Source organism: Miniopterus schreibersii (genome assembly GCF_964146895.1).
Source record: "Miniopterus schreibersii genome assembly, chromosome: 11".
In the NCBI taxonomy this organism is placed as follows: Eukaryota; Metazoa; Chordata; class Mammalia; order Chiroptera; family Miniopteridae; genus Miniopterus; species Miniopterus schreibersii.
In genome coordinates, this window is record NC_138111.1 from 22,155,139 (window position 1) to 22,179,134 (window position 23,996).

General features: G+C 43.0%; 1 protein-coding gene across 2 annotated transcripts in view; it reads left to right on the forward strand.

Annotated features, from left to right (window-relative positions):
- GRIN3A (glutamate ionotropic receptor NMDA type subunit 3A) overlaps window positions 1-23,996 on the forward strand; it is a 125,924-nt gene that overhangs the window by 75,091 nt on the left and 26,837 nt on the right. For both annotated transcript variants that reach the window (XM_081151830.1, XM_081151831.1), the window contains exons 4-6: window positions 9,372-9,517; window positions 13,119-13,234; window positions 21,086-21,237. In XM_081151830.1, the coding sequence (XP_081007956.1) occupies window positions 9,372-9,517; window positions 13,119-13,234; window positions 21,086-21,237 (414 nt within the window). The remainder of the gene's footprint in view (window positions 1-9,371; window positions 9,518-13,118; window positions 13,235-21,085; window positions 21,238-23,996) is intronic.

The following is a 23,996-nucleotide window of genomic DNA, read 5'->3' on the forward strand; positions in this document are numbered from 1 at the left end:
GCTCTCCAGTCCCTAGAGACGTCCATAGATCTGCTCTTTCGGTTGTGCCAGGCCAGTTTCTGCATGTGAATTATAAACTCCTCATTTCATGCTTCTAGTCTGTTTGCTGTGAGGAATACTCCACATAGTGGAATCAGAACTTATATTCAGGGTACGTTCCAGAGGCAGTGCGCAAGTTCAATACGTTAAATGTGCGGATGGCAAGGTTCCACTCCGTCGTCTCGTCTTAGCCAAATTGCTTCATCTTGCTGATCCTCGTTTTTCCAACCGCGTACTTTATGAATCATTGCAGGTTGTTTTTTTATTGCTGCATGAAAATTTTCTCAAATATGCAAAAGAAGGAGAAAGAAAATGCCTTTTTAACTCAGCTGACTGCTGCCCTCTGAGGCTTGGCTCACAAAGCAAAATGCTACTTTAGTTGTGCTGCTCTTGTGATTCATTTAAAAGGAGCAAATGTGCTGAACAGAAAGGAAAGATAGGCAAACACCAACTCAGCTGTAAACTGGGAGATGGGCTCAAGTGGAAAAGCTGGGACAGTGCTACAGGCAGGCTGCCCGGGGGAGGGGACAGGGGACAGGGGACAGGGGACAGGGGAGTCGTCTTCTCCTGGATGCCCTGATTCAGAATAGCTGCTTGGATCCCTGAGGGCCCCTCCATCATCCTGGCACCATCACTGGTTCCCTGAGCACTCCACGCAAAGGTAGACTCTTCACTGGCAAATAAAATCATTAGATGCAGCCCAAATCACCCCCAAGGGCTGGCCTAAGGGAAAGATAAAGCAAGAGGAAAGGCTTTCTCTTCTTACTGTTATTCAGTAGTTTGTCTTTCTGTCCGATATTTTTCTTGAGCAGCTTCTCTAAGAGGCTGGCTTCCTGGGGTCCATGCTGTGGGATTACGGACCTTTAGGTTAAACCTCCTACTGTACTTTTGCACCCTGAATGAAAGCCACATCCTTCAGGTCATGCTTCAATATTTAATTCCTCTGAGTTATATAATTAAATCAAAACTGGCATTGAAACCAGTTTCTCAGCCACAAGGACTGGGTAGAGTTGTGCCAAAAAGCTTACATCACTAGACTGGAGGTAAATGTATAGCTGTTTTTCTTCATTTGCATTTAATCGGCCCATAATTGCTGACTCTAGTTTGGGCAAGGTCCTTCCTGCCTGCTCTGTCTGCAAGGACAGTGCTGCTGGTGATGGGCAGTGACTCAAGCGAGAAGTTTGAGTTCCATGGGCCACAGACCATTTTCCACCTTGAAGTTTTTGGCTGGAAAGCAAGTCCATTATACAAACGAAAGGCCAGGGTTATTCTGATGCTAGTGGCTTAAAGAAATCCTCCCTTTTTCCATTAGAGGTGTCTGTTCTGGCCTCAGCTGACCTGGTTCAGGCCTCAATTGTGCTATTTACAGGGGAATCACATCTTTAGAGGGATCATGGTTCTAAAGTAATTGTGTTACAATCATAATTACCTTTGAAAATCCCATTAAGATAATACCTTACGTGTAGTTGGATTCTAGAGTCAGCTGGTAAGTGTGTGTATGACAACTGACTCCAAACAGCATGGGCTGAAGAGCCTGGGGAAAATTATTTCATGTATCTGAGCTTCATTTCCCCCATCCACAAACTGGTGTTATTAACAGAACCTACTTCACAGGGCCATAGGAAGCCTGAGATGACATGATGAATGTGGAGGGCTGTGCATGTCATCAGCACAATAAATCATAGACACTAGTATTAACAGATTGCTAGGAGCTAATTAAGCTCCCATGATTGGCTGTTGGGCTACAGGTACAATGGCTGAACTCTTTCCATCAGCCATTTTGCAGACAAGGGAACTGAGTCAATGTCACAGTAGTTAGGGGTTAAAGCAAAAAACTTTTATACTGTGTACTATAGCGGTCAAGAACATAAACAGTGGAGCCCCACAGGCAACTCAGGCCTGGCAGTTACCGGCCCCATAAGCTTAACCCAGTTAGTTAGTTGCTTTGTGCCTCTGGATTCTCATCTATGAGATGGATGTAATGATAGCATCTGCCACAGGATCGTTATAAGGATTTATAAGGTTCTTAGAAATTGTTATAAGGATTGTTATAAGAATTTAAAAAGTTGACATGTCTGAAGCATTTAAACAATGCCCGGCACAGGGTAAGCCACATCGTCGCCACCGCCACTGTGATTCTTACGATTCCATGGTTCTTTATTGAAGCGCCAAGGGTGTTCGCAGTGTCCGTAGCAAAGTAACTAGTCTGACGTAGAGGGAAGAAAGGACTTAGCGCTACCAGATCACTCAACACGAAACGGGATTTGACGGGGAAGTTGAGTAAGACAATGGGAAGGACCTCAGTGACCTGAAGAGGACAGGCCGCTCCAGATGAATGGAAGGAGACATGGGACCGGGGCCAGAGGAGAGCAAAATGAAATGACGTGCATGGAAAAAAAGGGGGAGGGGAAGCAAAGACATGGATAGAACACTCACAGCAGAGTAATGGTAATTCCCCTGTAGAAAGGCTAGATTCTTTGATTTGCTCTCTGTAGTGTCTGAAGGCTACACACTATAAAGACCATGATCACGGGCCCTCCCCTTGTGTCACTAGGTATGAGACAGAAAGATACCAGGGACTTCCAGAGGCCTAGTAAATGAGTACTGCAGAGCAAATTTAATCCAAGAAATTATTTTTTCAAGAAGGAAGTAGACTGGGAACTTAAGGTTTCATAAAGAGTGGATGGGGAAGTGTTGTTGAGCATAACATACTGTAAAGAAAAAATAAAGATTATTTTTATCAGCCATATACATTTGGGGAGGGGATCATACATTCGACAGGATTATATCTGGGCCTGAGGGAGGAAGGTTTTTTAAGCTCACCTTTGCATTATTGCGTGACCTGGAATAAGTCCCTTCTTTGCCTTTCTCATCATGTGCCTAAATCTGGAGCCGGACAAAGTTCAGAGCCCTCCTATATGCCTTTTGGCTGAGCAATTTAGGACAAGCTATTTAAACACAAGCCTTAGTTTCTAGTGTGAAAGTTAGAGATGAAAAGTACCTCATAGGGTTGTTATGAGGCTTAAATTAGATCGTCCATGTGAGGATTTAGCACAATGCCCGACACATGGGGAGTACTTAATAAATAGAAACTCCCTGAATTATTATCTATAAAAATAAATGAATGGACTAAATGATCTCCAGCTACTCATCTTTCCTCTAGCTTTGACTCTATATTTTTACAGGCTCCCCAGCTTTGACATCTCTCTTCAGGTTCAATCCCCAGCCCCCACCTGTAATCCAAGAAGAGTGAAAAAAAGAATAAGATGACCAGTGTGGGCAACAGAGATGTGTGTGAAGATGTGGAGATGCCAGCAAGGGAGGGACGAGTAGCTCAGTCCCTCTACAGCCACCCCCAATGCTTTTGGATGTTGAGCATGAGTGTTTGACCCCCATGGGATACAGGATGAATGTGCTTGTTTTAGAGAGCTTAGCCAATCTACCTAGCTCATTTTTTTTGCCTTTAATGAATAGAACATAGAAACTATCAGGCTTGTGCCTGGTGAATGGAATGATATGTATGAATGAGTTTTGTAAACAGCACAGTTCAAATATTGCTGTTTGTGCTGCTGTTGCTATAACTGATAAACACCTTGTTCAAAAGCCCAAAGGATATGGGCTCTTTGTCTAGTTCCTTTAAGCTGGCACTAGTTGTTTGGATTAAATTGACTGTTAGGCTTAAGGAATGCCTATCTTATCTATAGCTTCTCAAACAAAAAGGAATCCTTCCCGAAGTCAGTGTGAACTAAAGATTAATAGTACACGTTCTCCAGTTTCTGGATTCAGTTCCTTGATCTGTCACTTTCTGGTTGTGTGTGGCCTTGGGCAAGAAGTTGCTCTAATACTTCAAGCTTCAGTTCTCTCTTCTTTAAAGTGGGGATAACAGTTATGTGCACCACAGAAGGATGCTGTGAAAGTTAAATGAAGTGATGAATTTAAGATCTTGGCACAGTGCCTGGAATGGAGATATCCAATCAGGGTCGGCTATTACCATTATTAAAATAATGGAAGAAATAATATAGAAAATATTATCTATATTTCTAGGTAATATTCAAATATTTAATATGTAGATAATATTTTCTATCTTTAACAAAGTCTGCATCAAAAGGATGAGTAATAGAGGAACGTAGCAAAGAAAAGGAAGCAATGAAGCAGCTCAGCTAGATTGAATCCTCAAACCTGTGGAGGCTGCTGCAATACCCCCCACCCCTGGGCTTGAAAATTAAATTTAAAATTAGTTTAAGCATCATACTAATGTTTCAGTTTGAAATTTGTAACCGGAGCTTTCCTATTACTGGTCCTGGAAAGAGAGAAAAGACTGAGAAGGCGGGACCTCCTGTTGGAGGACTGAATACTCCATGCAGCTAGAAATGAGATGTGTCATTGCACTAAAGCCTGAATCTGGGCAGTGCCAGGAAGCCGCTGAGATTTATCAAACCTACCTCTGCTCATTCACCTGCAAAGGTGGCATCTCTTAAGTGACCAATGGGATTTTTTTTTAAATATTTTTTTAATTGATTTTTTTTTTAGAGGGAGGGGAAAGGAGATGGTGAGAGAGAGACAGAAACACCCATGAAAGAGAAACATCGATTGGCTGCTCCTGCATGGCCCCCACTGGGGATTGAGCCTGGAACCCAGGCATGTGCCTTGACTGGGAATTAAACCAGTGACCTCCTGGTGCAAGGGATGGTGCTCAATCCACTGATCCACACTGGCCCAGCAACCGGTGGGACTTTTGAATAGAGGGATAATTTGAAATATGGGAGTCAAGGAAATAATTAGATCAATATTGTCTATATCAGGGGCTGGCCAACACTTTCTGTTTGGGCAGGAAAGTGAATATTTTAGGTTTTGTGAAACTGCATAGTCTCTTTCCCACCTACTCAACTCCTCTGTTGAAAGCAGCCATAGAGAGCGTGTAAGTGAATGCACATGGCTGTGTGCCAGCAACACTTGATTTACAAAAACAGGTGGCTGGCTGGATTGGCCCGTGGGGCATAATTTGCTGAGCCTTAGTCTATCCAAGGGACTTGATGCAATGACTCAAGTTGTCAGAATGACCCAGGCTAAAGCTCATATAAATCAAACATGATGTCAAAGAGTGTGTTGACTAGAGATTAGCTGACCTAACACACAGAACTTCAGACCGAAAATGAAGAGAGGCAATAAAATGCTCACATTTAAATGGAGAAGCCTAGCTTCTGTAGAAGAAAATAAGAATAACATTGGAGAAAGAATTACAACATAAATGACTCAGTAATTCACATGGGAAACTGAGTAGGGCCCAGAAACATTACTCGCAGCTTTATTTTTCTATATCCTAAGGCAGCGATTTTCTACCGGTGTGCCGCAGGAATTTTTAAAACACACAGTACCTGACTGTTCAGTCAGGGCCACTGACCTCTTTCCCTTAGATTGTCAAATAAAAACAAATGACAACAGCCGGCACAGCAATAGCCCTCCGGTATCAATGAATCAAAATTATATCTATTTTTTTGTCCTATCAGCAAAAAATATACATTTTTTTTTTGGTGTGCTGCAGAATTTTAGTAATTAGTTTATGTGTGAGATGAAAAAGGCTGAAAATCGCTGTTCTAAGGTTCAGAGCATGAGTAATAACTGGGCGCACACACAGTTGTTTGCTAGGGACCGTCCTCATGTGCCTGTTGTTCCCATGTGATTATCAACGGTGTCCCCTTTTAAAGAAGTGTCCTAGTTTGCAATATAAATTATATGGCCACGCCTATAATAACCAAAATGATTTTGGAACTGTAGTGCAGACAGGTGTATATTATTCAAAGTTATCGTGAAAACTTGGACAGTGCACGTCTCTAAGGGCAGAGTGCAGTGCTGGATAAGATAAGGGCTGCCCCGCAGGCAGATTCAGATCTTAACTTCTCACTGTCTGCTGGTCTTAAACAATAGCCCTGAATCTCGGTTCTTCACGTGTAACAGTAAGTAATAAAAGTAGTTAGACTTAAATATATTAGCACATAGTAAATATTTGAAAATATTAGCTGTTATTTTATTATTGTTGTTGTTATATTACATATTCAAATAGATAGGTGGGCTGGGTGGGGACACAAACTTATCCTTCATATACAGAAATCACTCAAGATTTCTCACTGGAGACATTCAAGCAGAGGCTTAGGAGCACTTAACAGTGCCTCAAAGTCTGGTCCACGGACCGAGGAATGGACATTAACTGGGAGCTTGTTAGAAATGCAGACTCTCAGGCTGCAACCTCAGCCAAATGAGTCAGAATCTACATCGTGAGGAAACTCCAGGTGGGATATTCAGCTCTGCCATGGAGGCATCAATAGACAACTTGAGTAGGTGACTTTCAAAGCCCCTCCGAACTCTGAGACCACCCCACATCCTAGAGTCCGTAGGCTCTCAATGAATTCCATTGGGCAAGTTAAGAAGGGCTCTTTCCACCCTGTTTCAAAGGACACTGTACCAGGTCCAGTGCTACATTCCATTTATTATTTAAATACCAATCTCAGAAAAATACAAATGCAAAACCTCAAATGAACATATGCAATATTAGGGTTTGGCTTTTAATTTAAAGCATCACATTTACGTTGGACCTAGCAGCTTGATTATTTCTCGAGTTTACTTCTGGGGGGTGTTCTTTGGTGGGGTTTTGGTGGGGGTTTTTTTGAGCCATTTCTCTGCTTTCTGTGAAATGTCTATCTGACTCTTCTCTGCATAGGTGCTCTGGGTAGAGTTCAGTACTCCATTAATACTGAACAATTCACATACAAATAGGTAGTTTAACCTTACATATTTCCCCAAGGCCTGAAGAAGTTGACACAAATATAACAATTGGAAGAGCTAGTGAAATATTTAGTTGAGACTTTAAAGAAATCCTTTCTCTCTGGGACTTCCTGGCGATGGCTGTAATCCAGCTCAGATGCTTTAGCTCCTTGTGTACTTTTATCCCCCCTCCTTGACTCAGGCTTTCTGACACCCTGGCTGTTTGAACTACACACCACAAGGACACCAGGGTAGACGCCCCTCATCCATTGGCTTGCATCAGTCGCTTCTTAGATCCCTCTTCTGACCTGTTATTCTGTGACTGCTGAGCAGCCCATTGTTTTTTCCCGTTAGAAGCCCACACACAGAAATAAAAAAGAGCATATTGTTTCAATTAATTAAGATAACAAATAGAAAAAAATATTTTTTAAGGGGAAAGACGACATGAAGTGTGACAAAAGTATTGAATTGGCAACGTATCTAACCTAAGAGAATAGTGTGTTAATAATGACAACTTATTAACACATTATTTATCAAGAACCTACTATGTGCCACGCACTGTATTTGTTGCATCATGATGATGATGATGATGATGATGACGATGACGATGATGACAGTGGTAGCAGCTATATGTTGAAGACTTATGACCATACAAATGAGGTAGGCATGCGTCCTGCCCTCCTGGAAACTCACGAGCCAGCAGGAAAAGCAGACATTAGACAAGTGATTCCAAGTGTTACCTACTCTGTGAAACTGCGGGACACAGTGGGAGTCAGCACAGGCTTCTCTGAGGAGTGAGTTTAAGGGTTAGCTACACAAAGGGAAAGTAGGGCTGAGGAGAGAACGTTCCAGACAGAATGAAGACTATGGGGGAAGGGCTCTGATCAATCAAAAATATACGTTGGAAGAACTGAGAGAACTGGCTGAAGAGTAGAGGGCCCCAGGGAGAGTGGGGAGATGAGGCTGGAGAGAAGGCAGGAACAAGATCTGCGGAACCTTAGAGGCCACGTGAAGAGTGTTTTGACTTTATCCCAAGAGCAGTGGGGAGCCATTGATTGGTGTTGAGCAAGTGAGCGACATGATCAGGTTTGGGCTCTGAGCCCATCCATGGATTTCTGTCCCCAGGGCTTCAGGTCAGAACCAGTGATATCAAATATGTTAACATGAAGCAGAACAAAAAAAATGCACACACGATACCATAAACATGCTTAGAACACCTGTCAGAGATGTATATGGTTGTCGAGAAGTATAACCTCAAAAATGCTGCCGATTCCAGGATATTCCACTATTTTCATAATATGGCCCAATCCCAGTTCATTCTTATATTTGAAATAATCTAAGTGTAGATTCCACATTAACACTTCTGTGCAGCTTTCAAGAATTCTAACGTTTCTGTGCTCTGTCGTGTCTGTCCTAGGGACAGGACGCCTCTGCCGGACTCCCGGTGCTCCTCTCCTCACTGGGAGGTCTGCACCTAGGGAACTATGACATTACTGGGTCTCCCCCCACCCCCTTCTCTGTTGCTCCTAATTGTCTTACACACTATTCCGCTTGAGCAAATACACAACATGACTCAGCACTGGATAATACTTAAAGGAAAGAGATCATTTCATAGTAACACCAAATATAAATTCTGCAGACTTAAAATATAATACAGTCAGTCCTATTAATGTCATTGATAGGGTCTTGGAACTGTGGTAAAACAACATTAACAAAATCAATTGTACCACAGGCTAATTGATATAAACAAGAGATAAGGTCCTCTGGCATCTCATCAGCGTTCTGAGATGCCAAACGAAATGACATTGAATGAAACATTATTTGAGGACCTGCTGTATAACATAAAGATAGTTAAACATGCCCGGCCGGGTGTGGCTCAGCGGTTGACCATCGACCTAGGATCCAGGCGATCAGGGTTCGATTCCCAGTCAGGGCACATGCCCGGGTTGTGGGCTCGATCCCCAGCTGGGGGCATGCAGGAGGCAGCCGATCAATGACTCTCATCATTGATGTTTCTATCTCTCTCTCTCCCTCTCCTTTCTTCTCTCTGAAATCAATAAAGATATATTTACAAAAAAGAAAAAGACAGATAAACATAAAAGAGATACAGTCACTGCTTTGGGTCAGGTATATTTCAACCTCAGGATCCTAGGTTTTAAGCTGGCCTTTGTCTATTTCTAACCAAAGAGGAGCACGATCTTTAATTTATTACCTTAACCATATACTTTGTCTGATATGCAATTCATAATAACAAGATTGATTCTACATGCCTGTTGATACCGCTTCTAAAAATTGTGATAGGTCCTCAGTATAGAGCAGAAAATTGTTTTATATATTATGTTTGTTTTTCCATCTCTTTGCTTCTGGAAAATAGAACAATTACTGATGTGAAAGCTGAAATATGAAGGAGCATCTCCCTCCCTGTGTCTGCGCATTTCTATTGTGCATATTTATACTTGCCTGTGGTATAAAATTCTACATTATTAGATTTCAAATAATGATGAAAAAATAAAAATTTGAAAACAATTCTAAGACTAATTTATATTAAAGACATTTCTTTTTTCCCCTCATAGCTCCATCATCCTTCCCAAGGCTTCCGCTTTGGAACTGTCCGGGAGAGCAGTGCTGAAGACTATGTGAGGCAGAGCTTCCCCGAGATGCATGAGTACATGAGAAGGTACAATGTACCGGCCACCCCCAATGGAGTGGAGAATCTGAAGTGAGTGTCAAACTCTTGGGACCAAAAAGTTCTCACTGATGCGGTGTTTGTTGGTTTTTGAAAATGACAGCTAAACCTACCCACTGTGTGTTCAGTAATACCACCCACTGTGTGAGAGCCAGGAGGCAGTATGGAATAGTGTGCATTTAATTATGTCACTTAGATTACTAGTTACCTGCATAGTCTCAAGGTGGCAGTAGCTTTGCTCAAAGTGCCAGTGGGGTCATTATTGTAGTAGATGGTGGGGGAAGAAAATGCTGGCTTGACTTCACTTGAGAAAACAATGGTGCAGAAATGATCAAACACTCAGGGACTGTGGCCAGAACATAAAGTGTCCCAGAGCAACCCCTTTCTTCACAGTGAATCTCTAAGCCCATGGACTCTCTCCTCTTTCCACAAGGAAGAGGAATTTATCTTAGAGATTTCCTGTAGAGAGGAAATAAGATGGAAAGCAATGATCCCATGTCTGCATCCTTCCCATCAAAATCTGTGAGAAGCCACGAAGAGCAATCGCATTGCCGTGGCCAATTATTGGAGCCTGCAAATCAGTGAGGCAGAATGCATCAGGAAATTGGTTTCTCTATGGTTGACCACGGTGATCCTCCCAATGGACAGCAGGAACTGCCACCTCAAATTCTTTTCTTAAGAAAGAAGAAAAAATAGTTAACTTCATGGGGCAGAATGGCTGGTTCTGTGTTTCTCAAGAGCCCTAGTAATAGGCCCCTAATACAACCTTATGGACTTTAAAATAGAGTCTAGAAAGGAAGCCTGGTGCCCTCAGATTTGCAAAGTTATATATGGTGCTCAAATACTATGAAATGGTACTTTTAATTTTGCAAGAACACAAGAACATTAGAGTCCCTCTTGGACACAGAGTTTAGTGGTGCTCCTTGGCCCCAATGCTCAGCGTTCACCCCACTCCAGCCTCAAGAGAAGAAATAGTTAGAAAAGCAGGTGCAGGTGAAGAGGCTGAGGCCAGGAAGAAGCAACTTGTCCGTGGTAATACAGCTAGCGAGTGGCTGGAGCAGGACTAGAAGCAGGTCTCTAGAATCCCACCACTGCTACAGAAAAGTGGGTCTTGAATGTTGAAAGAGTAGTCCATGTTCCAGCAGCATTCATGTTCTAGTTGGCACCTGGGAGACATGAGAAATGCAGTGTCTCAGGACCCATCCCAGAATCTGCCTTTGAACAAGCTCGATCAGGAATTCACTGATCGAGGTGAAATTGGAATATAGGCAGAGCTTATCATTAATGTCCTCTCACTTCTAATCCCTGGGCTTCTGTCTCCATTTTTGGCCTAGTTACAGCCTAAGCTCTCAGCCACCACTCCAAGCAACCACAATCCTCATGTTACCCACCCCCTCGATATCCCAGAGCCTGCAGGGCACAACCCCCTGAAGTCCTGTGTACATGAAAGGTTCCTGTGTTAAACCTGTCCCTCTCTTCTCCTATCAAAATTCCCCTGGGCTTAGTTCTACTTACTTAGGGCCCTGCTTTCAGAGATGATGCTTGTCCAAAAAAACAATTCCTATTAAAGCATTAATTCCTTTTAGTATATTTACATATGACTGCGTTTTGTGTTTTATGTATTATGAAATGAAACTCAAAAAGAGCATGAATCTATGATGGGAGAAACCACTGGAGGCTCTGCCAACTGTAAGGTGATTCAGCTGGTCTAGAAGCTGCTTATACCTGGCTCACACCCAGCCCCTTCCTCACCAGTGGCTCAGGGCCCCATGAGAGTCTGTGGGCTGAGTGCTTCCTGCCTTCCTATGTAAGAGGCCTGTCATAGCCAGCCGCACTTTGCAGTCCACAATCAGAAGTTGTTTAAGGATACCACTGAGAATGGACCTGAGGAATTACTTGTCGGAAAAACTGAACCCCAGTTTTTTCTATTGTTATTGCAACCACAAATATTTGCAGAGTATTGGTAAATGGTAACCTGTTGCTATGTAGCCCCCAAGGTACATCCTGCTAATATAGCAGTAAAACTTTGGCTGGAGAAACACCTTTCGATTTTTATTTTATTGCCAAGATTCCATTAAGGTTCCTTATCATCAGCTCCTAGGAGACAGTTAACATCCCCAACCCTTTCTGAAGCTTCCCACGGCTGTGGAGCTAGGAGGTGTTCTTCATTTTGGTTAAGGTTAAACATAGGCCTCATTATAACCTAAATCCATCGCCCCGTGGAAAAAGGGATGTATTGTGAATTGGCAGTTTGACTTCCTGGAAGAACAGGAGGAGGGAGCAAAGGTCATTGGCACCAAAAGGGAACTGGACCTACTTAATACGTGTCCATGTGTGCCCCAGACAAAGCCATCCGTGTAAAGGTGTACAGCCCACCCAGTGATGAATCTAGAGGTGTCTAGGGTGCCTTTGTCTTTCAGACATGGGCCCTGGTCATGTTCTCCTCTGTATTGAATGACAATAGCCTCGTTTTGAGCTCTAAGTAAGGAATGGCTGAGCCCAGATGGGATAGAGAGGAGTTGTTCTCTTTGCCCAGCTGTTTGGACAGCGCTGAGCATCAGAAAGCCTTTCTTAGATGGCTAGATGTCCTACACCTTTCCAAAAAGGATTTGAGGTGACTGAAAACAAGAGTCATCTCATACACCTTAAACGATTCTCCTTAAACCTCCACCTTCCTTGCCCCCCCTTCGTAAGTGGGAGCTCAGCTGGTGCTGAGGCAGAGCCCTCCTCTGGACTGTCTCTGAGCCTGGGTCCAAAAGTGGGGAGAACACATGAAGGATGCACAAGGCACCTGTTGACATCTTAAGCCCAGCCCGTGGCCATTTCACTGATACAGTCCAGGGACACCTGCTTAAGTGATTCTTGCCAGAACTACCTCCCCGGATGGGAGTGAGACATGAATCTCTGAAGATAAATTAATAACACAGGCCACTAAGATCTATTACAGATTCTTCCCCTTGGTTTTATTGGAAGCTAGTCTATGGACTTTAAAGAGACCTTAACTCTCTTTCCCCCAGGAGTGCTAGATTTCTTATTTGAATTTCCTTATATCTCCTCCTAAATATAAAATGATGCCTGGTCTCAAAAATATGATAGTGATCATGGCAGAAAGAAATAGGAATGTGCACATGCTGATCAATGAGCCCACCTAGCTCCAACACTTACTAGCCATATAACCCAGATCAAGCTACTTCCACTCTCTGAGCCTCAATGTCCTCGCCTGTTAAAATGGGATAATACCACCCACCTCATGGTCATTCTGAGTGATAAAATGTGTACAGAATAATAAATACAATGCTTGGCACACAAAAAGTCCTTCAGTCAATGTACAAGACATGAACCTTCCCATTCAATTTGGTCACTCGGACTCTGTTGCTGGATTTAGAAGTCACGAAGGAACCGGTGGATAAAGCCACTGGAAAGAGGCCATGGTCTCTCATAAGAGAGGCTGTTTCCCTGGTCTGCTCCCTGGAGGCCACTGAGATGTAACAAGGCCGCGTCAGCAGCTAGCTTTCTTGTGATGCCCTTAGGGTTCAGGTTTCTGTCCCCTAAACAAAAGCTAGCTGTCAGCCTCAGTGCCTCCTGTCCATTAATGAATTATTCTTTGCTTTTCTTCTCTTGGTCTTAAATATAGGAACGATCCAGAGAAACTGGACGCCTTCATCATGGACAAAGCCCTTCTGGATTATGAAGTGTCGATAGATGCTGACTGCAAACTTCTTACCGTGGGGAAGCCATTTGCCATAGAAGGTATTAATCAGTCACTCCTAATTCACTCTTGCTCAGGATGTGCTCGCTTTGCCAACCTAGCAAGTCACAAATGCCAAAGTCAGAGGCAAAACGCTATTCATCTTCCCTTGTTTTCGTTTTCGACGCATAAGCACTTAGCTATTAAGCTGCTGAAGTTAGGGATTTATTTTTCACCTACTCCACAAACATTTATTTGCCCACTGTTAGAATAAAAAAAAAAGGAAAGGAAAGGAAAAAAAAAAACATTGTTGTTACCCAAACGATGTGGTTTTAGATATCTGGGAATGGCGGCATAGTGTAATAAATGGGCAGTCCAATTTTAAATTAATCTGTTTTCTAATGGGCAAAAATGTAAAAACTAGAATGCTTACATTTTACAGCTGGAAGGACCCTGATGTTGATCTCATCTCATCTACTCACTATACACAAGAAAGCCTGGGGACATCACATCACTTTTTCATAATCATGCAATGAGGCGATGATACTGGAATTAGAATCCACATCTCATGGTTCTTAAATGTATTTTCCACTAATCGGAAAATAAGTAGGAAAAAACCTCATTCTGTACCTTAGTAACCTTTACGAGTCCTAAACAAAACCTCGTTTGGGACCTCCGGCTTGCCTTTCTCCCCACTGGCAGCAAATTTTTGCTTCCAACTTGATCAACCCAATCAATCAAACTTCAGGGCCAAAGAAGGATTGCTTTGTCAGTAGCTCCTTTCATTTTGGACAACAGTTGATATATGGAGCTGGTCGTTTGAACCAGCAAGTTTCGTGTCTCCTAACACCCGGCTTCCCTTCTCCGACAGTGCATGCTGGCTCTCAAGACAGCCATGTTCACTTGTCAGCAAACGCTTTGACTTGAAATAATCCCAGGGGGGTGTCCAAGTCCTGAGCCCATAAAATTGTACTTCCCTGTGTGTTAACTAGTGTATCAAGACTGTTCTGATTCCACTTCCCAACCACAGGGTCCTCTGTCTCCCCTAAACACATCAGCAAACTTTGTACCGAAGCCTTCGCTTTGGGGTTGAATGGGAGTGTCATGGCCGATGCTATTTCTTAGTGCCTTCTCTCCAGAAAAATCAATCCAGGCCAAGTGGCCTCCCCCTGAACCAGGGATAGAAGCTGGGAGGAGAGAGATTAAGTGGCCATGGTCTATGAAGCCTGCAGCCTGATAGCAAAGTCACAAGAAGGAAAGAAAAGGGAGGAATCTTGAAAGCTAAAAGAACATCATAGAACCCCACTGTGATGTAACAACGGGAAATTCCCATTTTTTTGTGGCATCTGGAGATATGGAAGGGATCTTACGTATTTTCCTGTCCCAGATTCACTGGGTAATTGAGGTCCCTTCTGCCATTAGCAGCTGCTAAACAATAAATCATTGGCTGTGGGCGTAAGAATGAGGGATTGCACTTTCCATCTCTGTCTTCAGGGAGCAGCCTCATCTTGTCCAAAGGCACCGGTGAGATGGCTTGTTTGCCTCTGCTGGGCCCCAGGGCCAGATGCCACACAATTAACTCCCCGCCGACTTCCTGTTTACACTTCCATCTGTGCCCCAAGACTTCGTGTCTTGCCGTTCTCATCATCTCCAGACCCCACGTTGTTTTCAAAGAGGGTAAGAACCAAAATGGCCCGTGGAAGAGCTCTCCCTGCCAGAGAGCAGAAAGGCTCCAGGTCCGAACAGAGAACATTCTCATCGTTGTTGTTTTATTCTGGAAAGGAAAAAAAACCTATTGCTGATTTATTCTCGGTGAGGTGCATAGCAGAAAATTCCATCCAATACTGCCCCTGGCAACAAGTCCACAGCCTAAAAACAGGACTTGGCAGAGCACGAAGGGAGGTTACTTACAGGTTATAAACAACAGTGTGATGAAGTTACTAGGGAGAGTCCTCACGCTGCTGTTTTTAAAAGCACGTTAATTTCTAGATCTTTAGGGAATCTTTCTCTCTCAGTGAAATTTTTAAAAATATGACATGCTTTCCTTTAACAACATTTAGGTTTCTAGAACTCATGAAAATGTAGACTTTATTATTAATTAATTAAACTTTATAGGCATAAAATATCATCAAAGCGATTTGTGAACAATCCTTACTTGCAGGACTGTTTCATGTGTCTGTCTGATTCCTTTCACAGGATCTAGTACAATTCTAGGCATATAACAGTTATGTGATAAGTGATGTATTACCCATTACATAACCCATTAGGTTAGATTTGAAATAAGTACTTAATTTGCTCCCTAATGTAGTCACCAAAAGCACCCTGATGGTCTGCATATACATTTTTCCTAGTGCTTAAATGACTTTGGGAGCTTAGAAGGGAAAACGGAGCGCATTGGTGCCTTCGTGCCCAATGTGCGTTCCCTCTGCATAGTATCGCTGTCACACCAACCCACGGTGACTACTAAATACGCCTCCCAACTTCAGCACTCCACATTTATTTAGGCTTGAGAGATAAAAGGTGAGGCAAATGAGAGACAGTGACTCCACGCTGAGTTTGAAACCTTGCCTTTTTTTTTAATTCATCATTATTGTTGAAAGTATTACAGATGCCCCCCTTTTCCCCCCCAGTGACCCCCTCTGTCCCACTCACAAACCCTCTCCAGGAAGCACTATTTTCTGTCCATGGGTTATGCATATACGCATGTAAGTTCTTTGGTTAATCTCATGAGTAGTTAGCACAGCAAACCAAAACCATTAGGAATATAAGAGCATGTGGAAAACCTTTGGTCGTATTAAATACTATATACACCAGAGACATAAAGACGTATTGTGTTCTCTTGGGGGGAAAAAAAGAGAAAGTGTTGAGATAAATGGATACATGTCCCAAATTTATGCATTGGAGTTAGCTGACAATAAAGGTCAAACGAGAAAAGAGTAATGGAACTGCACAGTAATGATTTGTGACCTTTCTGCTGAAGACCTTTGCCTGTTTCTGAGTTTGTTCTTTTACTTGCTTTCTACTAATTATTAAATACAGTGCTTGGAGCATCAGCTGTGAAGCCTGAGTGCTTGGGTTAGAGCAGAGGTGCTGTTGCTGACTGTGCTACACTAGGCAGGTCGCTTAATCTGCTCTTCAGGTTCCTCGTCTGCATATTGGGTTCGTGAATAATATATCTGTGATAGAGTTGTTGCAATGATTAAGTACAATAAGACATGTAAAGTGTGTGCAAGCATATAGTAAGTGCCCCAAAAAATATTGTTCAGTATGTTGAATTAATAGATTGAGACCCATTCACTATAAAACTATCCCAGGAGAGATAGCCTTCAGATATTTCAGCTTCTCCCACACTCTTCTCTCTCACTTTGATGTGCGGGGGGTAAAGGAACCCCATGTTTAATGTCTCCTTTATAGTTGGGACTATTACAGTATGTTCTCAACCATTGCCCCAGAGTAGCTAAATATGGTCTCTCAAGGATGGACTGCAAAACTGAGTTAGTCTTTCTTCCTGAAGCCTTTTTTTTTTTTTAATGCTGAGACCTTATTTTCAAAATGCCTATTTTTCCAACCACATTTCAGGAAGTTCTCTTAGCTTATGAATTCTTAACTACACGTTTCCTAGCCAAAATATATTTCCACCCCTCTCAGCTGAGTAAAGCTGATTTATCCATGGGGAAAAGATTGGGATTCTATTCTGAAAATTGTTCTCTTGGGCTATTAAGCTGTATCCAATTTCCAGGGTGCCTGATGCCTTCATCTTTAGGGTTGAAGGATTCCATTTTGCTTCATCCATCAACCACAAAATAGTCAACCTCGCCTTTATTGCAAAGCCATGTTTCTAATGATAATGAAAGCAACTCAGGCTGCTAAGTTGAGTCAGCAATTTAAAAATAAGAATTCTTTGACCAATGAACACATTGAATTTGAAAAGCAACTGATAAAGAGGAGGATAGGAGTGAACCTGTCCAGGTTTTACTATTTTATGTTTCTGAATAATATGGAATTTTAGGTCTTTTAACAAATCCCTCTTCTCATTGCCACAGAAGTTTTTTGTTTTTTTTAATCTCTGCCCTTGTCCTGTATGCATAGTTTGTTTTATTTAGCTAATAATTATTATTAATGTTAAAAAATCATTAAAATGTCAATACTCATTATGTGCATTAAAATAGAAAATTAAAAAGGACAGCAATCTATTTTTAGCGGTCGATCGCCACTTAACCTTGGCGTGATGGAGTGGAGTGATTTAAAATTTATTATTTCCTATGTAGCAATTTTTTATAAATGTCCCTGTAACTTCAACAGAGCCTTTCCCCTGGGGCAATTTTTATACTTTTGTTGTAGTGCCAAAATTCTATTCTTGGAATATGTAGATTTATTATAAGCATTAATTTCAGATTTTTAAACTGCCTTATCATGTATTTTTGGCACCTCTGCCCAAAATACCACTCTAAGAATCAATCTGAGATGCCTTCTCGCCCTCTCCCCGGTGGCGATCTGTCACTCCTCTGACTCCGCAGCTCTATCCGGCCTCCTCGTGGCGTCCCAGTCATTCTATTTGATCTCTATTGAACTTATGCCTCGCTTAGCCTTGTCCCCAAGTCCTGTAGCTTCCCACCGTGTCGTGCGGTTGTGCACGCGCGCCTCCTCTCCGTGTCACCGTGAGCTTCCCGCGGGTGGACTGTCAGCTTAGCTTGGTGGCCTCCCTGGGCTGGCGGAGGGTCCGGCCCAGCGAGCACTCCCTGCGCGCCTGTCGCATTAGTGAGCGGATGTGGGACGCGGGTGCTTCTCAGGGAAACGTGAGGACAGTTGTGCCGTTATTGCACTCGGGTGGCTGGAATGACTTAAGAGGATTTGGGGAGGAATAATAGGGAGCGTCCTTGCTAGTTAATGTCCTCGTATCTTTACAGATGGCAGAGCTGTCACACACACATATATACCAGTTAGGGCTGGACTGACACTGTATTTGCACAACTTAATGAAAAGTTTATCAACAAAAGATGCCCCGAAATGATATGTATTTGTGTCTGTGGTTGAAAACAAAGCGCCAGTGTAGATGATTGTGGTTCTTACTGAGCTGCCTGGTTGGGGGGTCGCCTGGGTGCGACTGGAGCACACGGCCTGCACCGAAGGGGCGGGAATAGTCAAGCACCCCCTCGACTGGCTCACATGCTCCACTAGATGCAGCGGGCGGAGGCTTGGTTTGAGGCTCAAGCAGACCTACTTTCAAGCGCCAGCTTTGCCAACCCTGAGCTGCGTGACCTTGGGCAGTTTACTTATTCAGTCTTTGATACTTGAGTAATACATGTTCTGCCTGGGTTCATAAAAGAATTAGACACATGTGGAATGGTGCCTGGCACACAGTAGGGCTCAGTATGTTCTAGTTCTCATTAGAACCCCAAAGTGATTTAATTGACCGTATGCCATGCTCTAGTGCATGACCTGCAAAATGGGGTAAGGCATGTAAAAAGTTTATCATAGAGCAGGACTTGGCATAGAGTAAGCCCTTGAGAACTATTAGATGGTGTTGAAAATGGTTGCCTCGGGGCCTGAATATTACTGTATTTATACAATATTTTTATAACACTATTGTTTGTAATGTATTATAAAAAAATACAATAATATTCAGCAAACCTGGCCTAATTATCCTGACCATCAACCCACTTCCACCAGAGAGTTCCGAGTCCTCCTACAAGATGCTCGCATATGCCCCAGTTCTTCATCCTCATGGCACTTACCCCATTTGTGATGAAACAATCATTATGCAGTGCAGTGTTTAATACCTGTCTCCCTAACAGAGTGAACACACCACGACAGCAGGGACCGTATCTGCCTTGCTCACTGATAAATCCCAACCGCTCAGCGCAGTGCCTGTTCACTCAGTGTGTTTGTTGAGTGAATGAATGAATGAGTGAATCAGGAAATCAGCGACTGTTATTATACACGTGCCTAGGATTGCACCTGGCACGTAAATAAGCACCCAATGAATGTATGCACAACTGAGCTGTCAATAGCATTCATTATGAGAAATGTTTCTAAAGAAAACTACTTACTTATAATTACTCATTACAAAAAATGTTATTTAATGATAACATCAGCAGCAGAACAGGCTGCCCCTGCAAAGCCTTTTATTATCAGCCTCGCCTTTCAGAGCAAAACCAGTAGGCACAAAACAGGCACTCAAAACAATTTTCTATATGGAAAATTCTAATCATGCTCTTGACATTGTCATCATTTCCTTGACTTGCCATTGTTAAGGAACAAACAAAATTAAAATTACCAGGAAAAAGAAAACATACAGCTCTTTAAAACTCAGAATTTTTCTCTGCATTATTTATGCCTTTTCTTTTCTTGGTTATGCACACATCTCAGGCCGCATCTTAGTTAAAGAAGGATTTGTGTAATTTATGTACCTGCAATTAAAAAAGGAACAAAAACGAATTTCCTTGGAAATAAATTGTTAAGATAATTATGGCAGGTATTTGTCCTCAGTAAATACCTTTGGATTTGTGACAGCTTTTTAGTTTTTATCTATGAAAAGGGAAGTAACTATTTTTATACTTTTAATTTATCTTCCTCAATCATCTTGAGGGCAAAACTTTTTTTTTTTTAACTCTGCTAAAGATAAAATGCAGGTAATTAGCTCTTCCACATGGCTCATCAAGGAGATTAACAGTGCAGTAACAGTTTGGAAAGCAAATAAAGCCACACAGAGCGAGAATATAGGGTCCAAGCTGATTAATAAAACTGACAACAAATTACACACCTTTGCCTCCCTCCCTCAGCCTTTCCCCTGACTCTCTGGCCTTTGGTAACCACTGTCCTGGATTTTTAGATTCTCATTTCCTTGATGCTTTTTTCTAAATATACTTTAATCACATACATTTGAATTCCTAAAGGTGTATTGTTCTGTTTTTACTGTTTTTACATGTATACAATGGATTCATGGCTGTAATCTCCTAGGACTGACCTTTGTCACTCCGTGTCTTATTGCTAAGAGTCATCCATGTTATTGCATGTAGTTCTAGTTCATATGTTTCACACCATATAATATTCCAATTGTGTAAATATTCTACAATTTATTTACCCATCCTCTTGTCAAAGAACATTTGGGTTGTTTCCCATTTTTGCTGTTATAAACAGTGGCTCTAAGAACATTCTCATGCATGTCTCCTGGTGTGCTTGTTCAGTAGTTCTTTGGGAACGTACTTAGAACTGCTGGTCTTAGAGTATATAACTGTTCAACTACACAAAATTTAATGTATAGTTGAAACAGCAGACTGTTTTCCAAAGTGGTTATATCAATCTGCATGACCACAGGCAGTGTGTAAATGGTCTTATTGCTCTATGTCTTCTCAAACACTGGTTATTACCAGGTTCATTTTCTTTTTATATAATTGAAGTTAGTTATTATAAGTTTTTATTGATATTTTAGATACCTTTACATGGTCTTATTATATTATTTAAAAATAAACTAAATAAAAGCAAAAGGGGGTCATGTATGACCAGTGATGAGAGTATGTCATAAAGCAAAGATCATGATTACAACCCGCTTTTGTGTACGTAAGGTCTAGAGGAAGGGTTCTAGGAGGGGTGCGTAGGGCATCCTAGCCCTGGGAAAGACTTCAAAGGTGGCTTTTAAGAAATATCTTGAAAGGAAGCTGGAGGCCTTGGAATACAATGTGCCACCTGTATACCACGAACAGCCATTTCTCTCCTTTCCAGACTCATCTCCTTAGAGGGGCGGCAGATCTAAGGCAATCATACCTTGGATATATTTGAGTCCTTTGAAGGCAAGATGGGGACAGTTCACCCTACCCTGTCACCAGGCCTGATGCCATATCACTCAAGTGCAGTAGCAACCTCATGGGCGCCTCTCAGCTGGAAAACTCATCTGAGATTATATTTTCTCCTAGGATACGGCATTGGGCTCCCACCCAACTCTCCACTGACCTCCAATATCTCTGAGCTAATCAGCCAGTACAAGTCACATGGGTTTATGGATGCGCTGCACGACAAGTGGTACAAAGTGGTTCCCTGCGGCAAGAGAAGCTTTGCCGTCACTGAGGTAAGGGAAAACTGCGGATAATGTTAACGCCTTGTACAGCTTTACCTTGAATAGATTTTTTGTGAAAAAACTGAAAACAACCAATTCCCTTTTACGGATGTGAAACGAATACTCAGAGATCCTAAGTGATTTGCCCAAGGCTTACAGATAATCAGAACCTGCTTTCCATGGCAGGGTCTGCCTTTACGATGCAATTATAAAGAAACCTGATTAAGATAGGAGACTAAAAGGTGTAACAAGAGCCACGAGAGCTCAGGCATTTAAAAGAGAAGCCAAACACACCAGGACAAGGTCAGCCTGACATTTAAAAGAAAAAAATCTAAAGCCGACAATAATGCCTTCAAATAGCCCGTATTTACCAACAAGGCCCAAATATGTATTTCAGCACAGACTCTTCTCCTGAGCTCCAGAACCACATATCTCATTTCCCACTTGACATCTCCACCTGACCGTCCTACAGGCATCTCCCATTAACTTGTCAAAAACTGCGCCCTTGATCTCCTCTCCTAAACGTGCTCTTCCTCCCGCGCCTCGCGTCGGGCAGTGGCACCGCCGTCCATCCTGTTGCTCATTCCCGAATCTGGCAGGGCCCCTGAATGCCTCCCATGTCTCACCCTCTACAGCATCAACAAGCCGAATCCTCTCTTTCTATGAAATAGGTCCCAAATAGTGCCATCCCTGCAGTCCTCACTGTAGTCCAAGCCATTATCCCTCACCTGGACCACGGTACAAGGCCCCTCACCAGGCTCTCCGTTTTCATCCCTGCCTTTCTTCAGTTTGTTTTCCACGTGGTAGATCGCTCGTCTGCCTCGAAGCCTGCAAGGGCCCCCCGTGTTCGTTAGGGAGCAATCGGAAATACTGAGCACGGCCTGCCGTGCCCTGTGGGATGTGGCCCTGCCTAATTCTTCAGCCTCATCTCACGCCACTTCCTCCTGGATCAGCACAGCCCCACCACGATAGTCATTTTAGGTAGAGATACCCCAGTGGCTTCCTCGCCTTGGGGCCTGTGCACATGCTATCGCCTCCTCCTGCTTAAATACTCTTCCCCCGACGCTTACCCAGCTGATGTCTTCTCATTATAACCTCCCAGCCGAAATCTCCCTTCTTCAGAACCCACCATCGTTCCTGATTCAATCCGAGTCATAGCTCCCTCTAAATCTTATATCTCATATGATTTCATAGCACATCATCATTTATAGATTTTACTCTCCATTAACATCTATTTACACAGATTATTAGCTGTTCGTGTAGTTCTCCTTTATTAGATCCTAAGACCTCTGGAGACAAACACTTTGTTTACTTTGTGTTCTCAATGCCTGGTACATAGTAGGCGCTCAGTAAGTAACTATGGGCTAAATGAACTGGAGAAACTGAACGATGTATCTAAGAAGAAGTTGGGGAGCAAAAGGTAAGAACATAAAGCGAGTGTGATATTGGTAGTGTACTGGGTTGAATTATGTTCCCCCAAAGTTAATGTCTACCCAGAACTTCAGAATGTGATCTTATTTGGAAATAGAGTCTATGACTATTGCCACAGAGTGATGAACACTCTTTATACCAAAAACAATATCCTAGTTTGCCTAAGGAATTATATGGTCACCTAGTAATAAGACTCAGAAGATGCCTTTGACAATTGGACATTAATACCTGGTCCCCTGAGAGAACCTTGGTCTAGTCCCCTCTCGTTTCTCGGCAGCCCCAGAGCTGTCTAGCTGCAGTTTCTCTGGAAGATGAACTCATTTTGTCGAATTCTGGGGCTTTATCTGCTCCCTGGAGTCACCTAGGAAATTGCAGGTCCAATTCTGCAGACCAGACTCCAGTAATTTCCGGAGAGGAATTTTAAATTGACCTTAGATGTTTCCCCATGATCCTCCCAGCACAACTGTGCCTCTGCGCAGAGACTCATCATATATCAGTTCCACTGGGGAAACATATGGCAGGCTTTAAATTTCCCCCATTTCCTTTTACTCAGCAGAAAGAAAGAAAGAAAAAAGTAATTTTTTTTCAAGTCACTGAGTGAATTTAGGAGCTCCCGGAAGTTTTGTGAAATCTGTTATTTGCAAGTCAGGAGAGAGAAGGCAACAGATCACAGTTTAGCAAACTCCCAGATTCCTCAAGATTATTAAGATACGTGATGATAGCTCTTTTTGAAAGTCTGCTGTAAATAATGGGCTAAATAATGCACCCTTTCACCAGCTGGGAATAGTCAAGGAGGAAGAGGGAACGGTGATCTTGGCGCAGAACAGGTATCACACAAACCGTCTGAGCAGAGTTTTCAAGAAACTTTTTGCAAAGATACGGTTTAAGGAAACCAGCAGAAATATGCAGACTCCCAGGGCAGGTAAGGCGAAGGAGCCATTACCACACCTGGGCTCAAGGGCAAGTAAACAGAGCGCCGTTCCTAGGGCCCAGTGGGAATAGGAGAGGGCTTTCTAGCTGGAGCTGGAGCCTTGGGTGAGGGAGAGCCAGGGAGTAAACCCCGACATCAGGCTCCTCCCGCATCCCTGTCTCCCACCACTGCCCTAGATCAAGGCAGCCATCAATGGGGCCCATAGGAGACCTTCCCAGGGCACAGACAGGATGGAGAAAGGTGGAGAGTGGATCTGGAAGGGCAAAGAATGTCCAGAGTGTCCAGCACACGCCCTCCTGGCAGATGAAGGTGGGGCTGGGGCCAGTTAGAAGAAAGCGCTCGAGGCCTGGCCATGTGAGAATGCAGCTCCTGCCCCTGCAGACAAAGGGCCCGCCTGCAGGCAGGGGCC